The sequence below is a fragment of the Pyrus communis genome, chromosome 10 (genome assembly GCF_963583255.1).
Source record: "Pyrus communis chromosome 10, drPyrComm1.1, whole genome shotgun sequence".
Lineage (NCBI taxonomy): Eukaryota > Viridiplantae > Streptophyta > Magnoliopsida > Rosales > Rosaceae > Pyrus > Pyrus communis.
The window spans coordinates 12975520-12988114 of NC_084812.1; the positions used below are offsets into that span (position 1 = coordinate 12975520).

Here is a 12595-nt window from a genome sequence, read left to right on the forward strand (position 1 = left end):
AACTTGCCCACATGAAAACACGAAGATCTAAAAGAAGCCATTTCTTGCTTCAAGGAATTAACAACCCAAAGTACTGAGGTTATTAATCTAACCTTTGAAAAACCTCCTCAGCGTCTTGCCCCCAAGGAACACCGAAGGATATCTAGACGACTTCAAGGTTTCCACCCTGCCCAATACTTAAAGAAAGAGACAATCCATAAAGTGAATTACATATATGGCGAACAAGAATATCTAGAAACACCACGAGAGAAAGAAATGTGGCTTATAAGAAACCGAGAATGGTGGCCTCCATCAACAAACCACTGACCATCGACTTCAATATCTTAATGTTCTCCGATTAGGATTTGGAAGATGTTCATTCACCTTATGATGATGCCCTTGTCATTAAGGTATAGATCTCAAATGCATTAGTATGTCGGGTCTTGGTTGAAAATGAGTTAGGAGTTAACATCCTCTTTAAGGATGCCATCGAAAAGTAAGAGTTCTTGACAACATCAACAAAGGAAAGACTACCCTCTACACCTTCAACGAGGCTCTGGTCTGATTTCTAAGGACGATAAAGCTACCAGTCCAGGCAGAGCCCTAAGTCAAGAGTATGTGTAGCCTTCACATACCTAAATAAGGCTTCTCTTAAGGATCCGTACCTACTCCCTGTTACAACCAGTACCTTAAAATATTGTATTTTATTCTTGAATCATGTGAAATAACTAAAATGCCTCCAGTTGGATGTCTTGAGTAATTATCGAGCCTTGACTTGAATTTCAGTTTCTCATACTTTCTTACAATTTTTAAAATGGTTTATGTATTCATAAATGCATGGACGAAAACAAAGTTGAAATTGGAGTTACGATGGTTACGTTTTGTTATGGAATTAGTGTGGGGGTAAAATTGTAATTTTTATTAAAATTATTTTAAGTGGGGATTATGCCCCACTCTGGTTCCGTCCTCTTCAATTCCTGCAACTTCACTTCTCTCTAACTCTCGAAGCTATCTCCCTTTCTTTTTAGCATTGTGAGTCCCAGTCACCACCATCACCTATTCCTTCACCAATCTAATCTTAAATCTACATATTCTAAACCCATGGGACTCGGGGAACACGAATATGGTCTTGCATGCATTATCGGAGCACCGTGAGGTGCTTTTCCATTGAACCCGAGAGCATCGAGCTCTATTCTTGAACCCCAGGTGAGGCTTCTAGCCTAAATTTAATTCTTGATTGATGTTAAGTTCTAGGGTTGGTTTTATGATAATCTGCGTTAAGGTTGAGTTGGGATTTGAGGGTTTTAATCTCTGTAGTATACTGTGCATGTTTTCCTGTTTTTGACGAGCAATTTCGACCAATAGTCGTAGAGTTCATGACTGGTGGTGCTCGAATTCTATTGAAACCAATTCTAGGTAATTAAATCTTTAATTGCATGTCGATTTTGAGCTGGAAAACTCATGACATTTACATCCTTGCTCAATGTGTTCGTTTCTAGAATCCGACCATGAAATTCGACAAGCCTCTATTGAATCCGAGGTGGATTCAATTCCTATTTGTCCCCAATTTGTTCTGGGGTAAGTTTTAAACCTAGTAGTCAGGTTTTGTTCAAACTCTGGTTCAAAACACGTTGAAATGAGTCTGTCCGAGCTCGTAATCGTGTTGCGGGTTTTCTATAGTTTTCGGCGAGGTTTCGATGACGGCAGACAGCAGTCAACTGCAGCGACCGTTAAAGTTCACGGCAACAGCGACTATGCTTTTAGATTTAACTGCATATACCTCTAAGGCAGGTATATTCTGTTTCCTGGGCTAAACTTTCTAGATGACCGGTGCGTGGCACCAGCGATGGCGAGTGGAATGATTACTTGCCAAACACTGATGGAGAGTACGGTGTCTTGTTCGCCAGCGACGGTGATACGACGGTGTTGCGTCTTTCTACCGCGTGACGGTTCGTGTTGATACATGGCTAGAGCACAGCGGCGCATGAGGAACCTGAGACCTATCTTAGGTTTTTCAATTCGTCATTCTAAATCACATGATGCCCTCCATTTGTGCAAATTCAAAGCCTAAATGGTAGTTTGGATAATTTTCTTAGAATGTCTAGAAATGCTTATTTAAACTAAATATTACATTCATAGGTATACACGAGGTTAAAGGGGATTCAGGCAAGAAGCCTAATGAGGAAGGACACTCTACTTACCTGTGAGTGAATCCCTTCGAAAGCTAAACGTTTTTAAACAAACTATTCTATATGCCAATGCATATTACTATTGGATGGCCTTTGAGGAGACTTGAATATAGTTAGATTTTAAATGATATCTTGAGGCTGTTGGAGATTTATTTTTACCACATGGTCAAAATACATCTCATATAGCTAGTTACTATCATAGGTTTATTGCAGATACCGATATTTCTAGTAAAGGCTAGATACTCTAGTAGATGCTAGTCATCAATCAGGTAGATGCCATTTCACTTGTTTGCTATACAACTTGAATGATGTTATGTGTATGATTGAGTTACTTACTTTGGTATGATGAGAGTTGAGATATGAAATTTATTACTATAATGGTAGTATTATTATTATGTAATTTTTTACTCATATAAGATTTCAAAACGGGGGTTAGTATGTTTAAATGATTTTAACTAGATAAACTTGATCCATTGACACATTGTTTTGTCGACCCCTTAGGACATAGCAAGAACAAGGAAACTTCTAGGAGTGACAAGTGGGCTTGCCTGTGAGGCTTCCACCTACGGACTTGGGTGATGATCTCTTTACTGCCATTTTATCCAGTTTGTAATAATTGGATGTTTATACTTTTGATTATGCATGGCACTGCACTACATTGCTTTGTGTTAATTATTGTATGAACTACTGTTTGGTCTAGATGATGTGATAATAATGGGATGTACCCCTTGACTTCTGTACAGAAATAGCTTTTTTGCTCCAATCCTTTTGGCCTAAATTTTTTAGGCCGAGGTTATTAAAGAATAAATTTAGGCTAATATTTTTTTGTAAGCAAAATTATGTACGCTATTCGAATTTAATTTTATGAACATTTTAACCTAAAAATATTTAAATTCTGATAAATATTGAAAAATCATTCAATTGGGTGAATCCTGAGTTAAATAATTTTTTTTTTTAATTATTTTAGCCCTTGTATTTAAATTTGGGTTGTTGGATCTTCTTTTATACCGTTAGATTTGATCATATTAGACATCAGCTGTTGGATTCAATGAAATTATAAATATAAAACAAAAACATTAACCAAATTAAATGTGGACCGTTGGATAACCAACGACCCGTTTGAATTTTAGCCGTTGATAATTCAAAAGAGGCATTGGCTCACTTTTCTTGGCCGACAATTGCTGGTGTCATGCCATAAGTCCAAGATTGACACGTGACGTCAGCACATTCCTGTTTATTTAACATGTCTCGCCTCTGAGACAAGACCAAAGCAAAATCAATGATTTAACCATGCATTCATTTTCTTTTAATTGATGGCTACATTTAACCTTTGCATTAGACTGCCTACATACCCTAAGAAGAGATCAAGGCATTCGTAGTTCTCCATTCACTACACTCCGACGTTTATCGCAGTATGTTCAAGCGTAAAAGCATAACATTCCTCAATCAATTATTAGAACTTGACATGCACGAAATTACTATATTCAGGGCTACATAACAAACCCACATGACAATCAAGATTTCCATTTCATCCATCTCATAAATCACTATGTTTCAACATAATACCGCAATTTATAGCATGCAACATCTTAATGAACAACCAATGAAGCACAATATTATTCTCTAGCCACATTGGTCAATGAATCTGATCATAGTAATAACAATCATATCCACAATCACTCCAATTAATAAATCCCAAGAATCAAAGATGCACGATTTTAACATTTAACTATGTTAATCAATCAATAAGACCATATATCAATTCACGAAATTTAATAAAGGAGTTCTACATAATTTCCTACCCGGATTCCAAGTAATAACATGATAAATCTAATTTATAAACACATGTCTAGTGTGAGCAATTCCTATTCACTCGAATCTAGGGTCGGACTAACTTTATGAAAATGAGCAAGAGTAGCGATTTCGGACCACTCAACGAAATCCAACTAAAATATGGTCGCCTATTGAAATGTACCAAGTATAATTGATCCTCATCACCCCTAGAATGCGTATGGTCCCCCATTACGGATATAACAAGTAGAACCATAGGCATAATCTAATCGAACAAGCAGTGATCACCCATCGCGGATATACGAAGTACGATTACCCCTGAAATACATATGGTCCCCTGTCACTGATATACCAAGTAGGACCACATCCTATCTCTAGGTAGTGATCATCCATTGCAGATATACCAAGCACGATCACTCTTAGAATGCGTATGGTCCCACATTCCGGATAAACCAAGCAGAACCATATGCATAGTCTAAAAATGTAGGCAGTGATCACCCATCGTAGATATACCAAGCATGATCACCCCTAACAGTCCTCCATCGCGGATACACCAAATAGGACTGTATCCTATAGCTTTAGGTAGTGATCACCCATCGTGGATATACCTAGCATGATCACTCCTAGAATACATATGGTCCCTTATTGTGGATACACCAAGCAGAACCATAAACATAGTCTGATCATCCAGGCGGTGATCACCCATCGTGGATATACCAAGCATGATCACCTCTGTAATACGTATAATCCCCTATCCCGGATATACCAAGCAGGACCATCCATGTACTACTGCTACATGGTGCAGTTAGATCAAAACACAACCTCTCTACCCCTATCTCAACCCCTATGATTTACAACATAAGCACCTGTACCATCAACTTCTCATGGCCACTAACTAACAAGTCACACAAGCATATAAGTTATATAGAATATTTCTGATAGGATTTTAGGCTCACATTATCATAACAGTTATCATACATATCATTCATATTATCAAGTAGATAAATACACACACACACATATATATATCACAATAAGGCGTCACATACATGTCAACTGAGGTATATATTATATGGGAGATCACTAACCAATATAGGCCCACTAAGCCCTAAGTAGTCTTTAGTATTACTAATTGTAATATTTAAGATCAATTTGTAACATATTGGCCAAAAGTCAACTCTTTGTCAGCGATAGGGTCCACAACCCAATATAATTCAATCTGGAACATCCGCCCATGAATTTCTGATTCGTAACTTCCCAAGAGTCTCATTAATCTTCTAGAACAATATCCTAAAAGTTAACGATCCAACGGTCGGATCTCCGCCAATCGCTAAAATTAAGTGGCGATCAACATTTGATTTCACAAACTTAGAAATTCAATTCGGTGAGATCCGTATATTGGATTCCTGATCCGTAAATTCCTAAGGTCCTCAAATATTATGTATGATAACATAGTGAAGTTTGGTAATAATCTAACCGTCGGATCGTCGATTGTTATAATGATCAAGTGACGCCCTCTAAGGAAAATATGTTTAAACAATGGGATTTCGTCAATCGGATGTCAAATATGAATCAGAGTATCAAATTTAACCTTAGAAGACAAAGTCGGCCTACTGGCCATGGGCCGCCACATGTGGCGGTTTCTGGCAAGCAGAAACCAAATTTTTCGACTAACTCCAAAAATTTCCAAATTTTATAGGAACATAGAGTACAACTAGGGGGAATAATTTTCATACATGGGCCGAAGTCCAATTCTGCTGGGAAACACCTGAAAACCACATCGATCAATCGGGAACCCTAAAAATGGGTGTTCTCGATTCATCGCCAAAACGAACTTCGACGCGTCAACTAGTGCATGGGTTTTGTTCCTAGGGTTGAGGGAAGTCGATTGGTGGTGGTGATCGATGATGTTGACTTCAAAAGTGGCGGATCGCCGTTGTGCACCCCTCGGCGCCACCAACGCCATTCTTCGCGAAAAAGGCACCAATCTTTATCGATTTTGGGTGAAATTGGAAGAGGGATCGACTGGGTTTGAAATGAGGATCAATATGGCACCAGTCTCGTCATCAAAGGTGGCCAGAATTGAAAGATAAGGATAGGTCAGATGGGCTGGTCGAAGAGGGGTTCCTGTTTTGCTAGGTCTCTCATTCCCCTCATTTCCTTCCTTCCCCCCTTCTGATTAGTCATTCCCCCTCATTTCTCTCCCGCAACTCTCATTTTCCCCCTCTCTTGCTGCCATCTGGCAGCTTTTAATATTTTTTTTCTTTCTCATTTTCTTATTTTCTAATTGGTCTCTTCCCAAAGGAATAGGAACCCCTAAAAATTTTAAAATCCTATTTTATTTAATAAATTCTAATGTCTGTAACTTCTCCTTTGTCATCCCAATTCACGAACGACCTTCGCCTACGCGCTCGTAGGTCGAGCTCAATTCGAAAATATTAATAGTGACCCTTGAAGGTCTACGAATTTTAAATAATTATTTTCAAAAATTCAAACTTTGTCATTAAGTAATTAAAATATAAAATTAATTTAAAATTTTTGAAAATACTACAAATCCCGCGAATACGAAATACGTAAATTACAATAGTGAAATCCAATAACTGGACTTCACATCTAGACACACCCACGTGGGTAGGGCTGCCCTTTGCAGCAGTGATAAATGCTGAAGCGCATCCTTCATGTGTGGCGCGAGTGGTTTTGGGCACTTGTCATTCCAACTCCCTCTCTTCCACTTGCACAAGTGGGCTCTTCCATTAACCTTGGCCTAAATCTTGGCTAGAATCTGGTTTTTTTTTTTTTTTTTTGAGTTTTAAGACTTAACCTCATTTTAAAACAAGGGTTGGAATGCAATTTTTGAAGGGAAAATTTAGAACTTACTCCAAGGGTTGGAGTTGGCCTAAGGAGGGGGGCTGAAGATGGGCTTAGCCTCACAATGGACTAGCAATAATGTGGTTCAAATTTGCCTTTGGTGAAAATTGAACCTCATGCCTCTCATCTATAAGTGAAGAGGAATACCACTAGACTGTAATACTAAGTAGCAAATTGGCAGTTAGATCCACAACCTAAAGGGTGTCTGTGTACGACTTAAATTGACAAAAAAGTAATATAATTGCTTCAAATATAAAAGGAGATGAAATTGGCAGCTTTTAAAGTGTTTAAGAAAAATAGTCGACCAAATTTTTACTTTGAATAATTTGGGACTGAATCGGCGTTTATTACAGCGTTTACATACAACCAACCTCTAGTTGAACTTTCTTCGGATTCACAAATCATCTAAACTTAGCTAACTAGTTTTTCTGAACAGAAAAAACAAAAGATGATACGCAAAAGTTCAATCGAAGAATCAGGGCCTTATGCTTCTAAATTATTAATCACGATCGCATGTACAAATTCGTTGCTGCAACAACGAAGAAGGGAAGCAACAACCAGAGGTTGAAAACTAGTCAGACGAACGTACACCGTCACGCAAACTTGCAGTTGGAGACGCTCTGAATATGAAAAGGCTTCTTATATGACTGCAACAAGAGAGAATAACATACCACGTTGAGAGATGAAGCAGCCATACATGAACCGGCAAGCCACGGTGGTAGTCCAATTCCAGTGAAAGGGAACAAGACTCCAGCTGCGACTGGCATGTTGAGGATATTGTAGCCCAGGGCTCAGACATAATTCAATCGAATTCGTGACATAGTTTTTCTGGAGAGATCTATGGCTGTAACTACATCTTCCAAGTTGCTATTCATCAGAACTATGTCAGTGGCTTCTATAGCTACGTCGGTGTCAGCACCAATTGCCATGCCAACATCCGCTGCAACCAAAGCTGGATAGTCATTGATTCCATCTCCCACCATTGCCACCGCCATTCCTTTTGTCTGCAGCCAATTTCAGTTAAATGTTAGAAATGGCTAAAAACTACTTAATATGGAAATAATGTTTGAAAATTTCTTAATAACATCGGTTTAATTTAGATAAGTCATTTCAATCTGCATCAAAACCAGAATAAAACAGCATGTGTAGCTGGGTATTGTAATTTATTCACACCACCCTCGTAACTATCTCACAATTGTACCTGTAATTTATCAAAAAAGGAGTTGGGGATAACTCTGCCTCCGTGAGAGCTGTTATCTACAAGAAACGGGGATCTAAAACTTGGCGAGTATGGCTTGCTGACATGGACAAGGTGCATACAGCCACCAATCGTCCAGCACCAATCGTCCAGAACCAAAGATTCATATGAGATAGATTCCAACTATGAAATAATAGTTGCATGTTCAATCCCAATACATATAGAAAGAACATCCTTCATACCCAATGACATAGATTGCATTTAGTTTTATGTTAAGAGCCTAAACGATAACAAAATGGAGGCAAAGCGTTTCACTGGTCAGAAATGAAGTGCATAACTTGTTATATTACGGAACATCAACATAAACTATTTTGGTAGCATAGGTCATAATACAAAATGACCAGACCAATACAAGGAGAGAAACTTCATAACAAAGGAAAAACGAGAAAACGGAGTACACTTGCACCCTCAGGCATATGGATAGGATCTAATCAGTAATTGTCTTTTCCTAATACCAAAACAAAACAGGTTTTCGACGTCCTTGGAAGGAAAAGTAAGTAGGAACAAGTATAATGAAGCTACACCAGACAAAAAAAAACATGAAAATAAAATGCATGAAAAGTTGAAAACCCAGATTCTGAATTGAAAAGCGATTTGTTTCCCAGGATAAGGTGGTTTTACCTTATGAGCCTTTTTGAGTGCATTTCCACCCTTGATAAGAACACCTTACAAAGCACCCCACCTGTTGCAACCATTACTGCCAGGGGGTTGCTAGTCCCAAGCCACAAGGGCAAGCAACCACTAATACTGGGATACCGAATTGTAATGCCAGCTCAAATTTATCCATGCCTTTTGGTATCCAGTTTTCCGGAAAAAGACCAAATTCTCCAGGGATAAACCATCCAAGCCATGTAAAAAATGCAACAATGACAACCTAGCTGATGTAGGAAAGAAAAAAAGAATCAATCGTGCAACTGAAATTTTTTCATAATACATGTGTCCATATTAGCTGATCTACACCTCAACGCATGATATGATCCAACATAGAACCTGACAGGACATCCAAAATCAATATTTAGTGTTTGCTCCTTTAAGTAATTGATTCACAAGTTGTTGCTATAAAACTCATGACAAGAACAAGAAGAATAGAAATATACAAATTAAATACCTCCGGCCAACAATGAACTGCACTGGTGTGCAAAGAATCCATCTTAAAAGCATCCCTACAGTGAGCATGTTGTGAACCTTGTAGTCTAAACAATTTCCATAAGGAGGAAGCGAAGCATCGGAAGCACCATTGAGAATAAAAATATAGGAACCGAAAATAGGAAGCTAATGAAAAACTGGTTCCTGTACATCTGAATCTCATGTTTCCGCTCAGCTTCTCTTGGTCTTGGAGGAACATATATACAAGCTTGCCTGGTACACCTTGGATTCATGGCCAGCTTCTTCAATACAACGTATAAGAGATCTTGGACCTGTGAGGTCTGAATCATAGGTAATAGTCACCTTCTTCATTGCCAAGTCGACTACAACATTACTTACTCCTTCAACTGATTCAACGACGGATTGGACAATAGTCATATCCTCTAGAGAATCAACTCCTTCAAGTTTTAGATGAAGTTTGTTGACATCATTCCCAGAACTAACCAGTTCAGCCCCAAAGCCAGCATCTTCAATTGCTTGAATAATGCAACTAGTATCAGTGAGGTTGGGATCAAAGCGAACCTTTGCTTCTTCCAGGGATAGACCAACAACTGCATTTCTCACTCCATCGACCATTCGAAGAGCGCACTCAACAGACTCGGAGCAGCTGGGGCATGCCATTCCTTTTATCCTCAGTCGGCATACTGCTACATCTTGTTGTGGAAATTCAGAAACAGGGAAACCAGCATCTTCTACAGCTTCCTTAATTTTTCTTACCTAACATAAAAAAACATCATATGCTAAGTGCTCACAAGGCATACTAATACATTACTGAAAAACTTTGGTTTGGTAATCGTGTCTAACAAATGTTTTTGAAAAGTTTTTAAAAGATGAGTTTTTTGAAGAAAGGCGGAGAAATAGCATCTTAGAGAAGTCCTTAAACTTCACTCACATTAATGAGCTCTGTTATATAATTGACTACAGCTTGGCCTTCAATGGGCGACACTGTTGCACTCTTGATCCCATCAAGCTTTCCCAACACAGATTCAATCGTTAATGCAACTATATATTCATTACGTCTGTTAATTAAACAGCTGAGACCTTTCTTTAAACAGTGGTGATCATTTGAAGTGACCAAACGGGTCAAATCCCCCCAACGAGTTCTCACCCTGCACCCCAGAAGCCGAACCAGCTATTTGCTCCTTGTATCCAAAATAGAAAAGCTCCATTAACGATTGAACATATCATACACGGAATGAACATCCAGAGGATGAAGTTAACGATTGAACATGTAATACAAGGAATGAACATTCAGGGATGAAGTTATTCATTACATTACTGGAACCAACTTGTCCTTGAACTCAAAGGAAGCAAACTCACTTGGCAACCATGCTAAAACATAGAGATAAACTACAACAACCACAATAGCTTAAAACTACTAATTAATTGCAAACTAATGCAATTATTTATTCATTACGTTTGTTAATTAAACAGCTGAGACCTTTCTTTAAACTGTGGTGATCATTTGAAGTGACCAAACGGGTCAAATCCCCCCAACGAGTTCTCACCATGCGCCCCAGAAGCCGACGATGACCCGCCTCCACCAGCACCAGAGGAACCGTCCCTAAACATTCCCATCATCGAGGGGTCATACATGGGAGGACCATGCTGGGGCCCGAAATAATATCCCGGCCCATAAGATGGTGGCGAGGGAGGCATCATTGCAACCTGCCCAGCATGCCCGGGAGGGTAATACTCCATTAGCTGTAGCTCCTCCCTCTTCACAAACTGAGAGCGGTCGGAACTCTCAGACTCCCGGTAGCGTTGGAGGTAAATGGTGAGGGGTTCGACGTAGTTGTCAAACCCGAGCTTTCCCATTGCCCAGAGGACATCCTCAGCAGTGACAGTCTTGCGCTGCTCGCGCTGGCAGCGCTCGTTGGCCTCGCCGGTTATGAAGGCGATGTACTCGGACACACACTCTTGCATGGTCTCCTTGGCGTCGTCAGATATTTTTGAATGCGGGGGTAATATCCTCCGCATTATGCGTATCACGTTGGCTATCGGCATGTACCGATCCTGCTCGCGAACGAGGCACTGCGGGGCTCTCTGTTCAGTGTTGTTGTCGCTACTGCCGGCGGAGTTTGGCATGGTTGCTGGTGTTTGCGATGGCATTGCCGCCGTCGGAACTGTTGGCGTTGGCTGCGTGCAAGGTGGGAAGAACACAATCAATGTAAGTCAACTAATTATTCACTGTACAGATACGCTCATAAATGAGTAACTTAAATTCGAAAAAAAAGAGAAAAAAGAATAAAGAAAAACTTATTTGTGGAAACCAGGGCCATGCAAAACTTACCCGAGAAACGTTGAAAGTAACAATTTGTGGTCACTTAATTAATGAGTAAGGAAGACTTGGTTTATGGTTATATTAATCAGGGTGAGGGTGTATATTAATGGGGTTTGAATCATTAATTGTCTGTGTGTATGTGCAGATATTGTAAATGGCATAGCCAATCAAAGAGGTTTTTGCACTACTTACCATAAACTATATACCAATATAAGTGTTTCAAATAATAAAAAAAAAAAAAAAAAAAAAAAACTATATACCAGTATAATGACAGGTGATGTTGAGAATGCCTCACATATTCTTCTATTAGTAACTTGGGATACCACAATAACATTGAATCCAGTCTATTTTAATTCTTATCTAGTAGACTTACTCCTAATCCTATTTCGTTTGTAAACTTACCACTAGGAACACTTAATACATAGTTATGGGCATGTCCACCCTTGAATCTAAAAATTCAATGAATGCAATGTGTGCGAGAAATGTCGAATTCAGTGAATAATTAACTAGAAAGGGATCCTTTTCGGATCCCTTCCACCTAATCCTCCAAGGCCACAAATTTGGACCCTTGAAATTTGATCTAACGGCTACAATTATTATAACTTTTAATGGAACCTTCTGTTTTTAACCATTAGATCAAGTTTCAAAGACCCTGATTTGTGGTTTTGGTGGATTAAGCTTCGGATCCCTTTCCTAATTAACTTACTTGAAATTTACTATAAAATTAGCAACAATGAATGAATATCAACCATTTACGTAAATACGAATGATTGACCATCCATAAAATTGCATGGTGTTAGTCTTTGACATTTGTTGTCTTTTCCTATATAGACTATTGATAATCTAAATAATCGGGGTGAATAGTGATTGACCAAAGAACGATATGTGCAAACCACAAACCCTAACATGCGCGTAAACTTCACGAGCTCACCAGCCCGTGATTATGTTTCCACAGTAAGCTCAAAAATCAAAGAATAAATTGACACATCACGCGCTTTAATGTCCACGTATCACTGTGACTGTGTAAACGGCTCTTTTAAGAACCGGAAAGCTGGGTCCCACACAGGAAACGGCCTCCCT

General features: G+C 39.1%; 1 protein-coding gene and 1 pseudogene across 1 annotated transcript; both read right to left on the reverse strand.

Annotated features, from left to right (window-relative positions):
- Window positions 1-7420: 7420 nt before the first annotated feature.
- Window positions 7421-10400, reverse strand: LOC137747882 (copper-transporting ATPase HMA4-like; annotated as a pseudogene).
- A 292-nt stretch (window positions 10401-10692) lies between these two features.
- LOC137746564 (transcriptional activator hap3-like) lies at window positions 10693-11298 on the reverse strand. Its single transcript, XM_068486583.1, has one exon. It carries the CDS (start codon window positions 11236-11238, stop codon window positions 10693-10695), a length of 546 nt encoding a protein of 181 aa, XP_068342684.1. The 5' UTR covers window positions 11239-11298.
- Between the last annotated feature and the right edge of the window lie 1297 nt (window positions 11299-12595).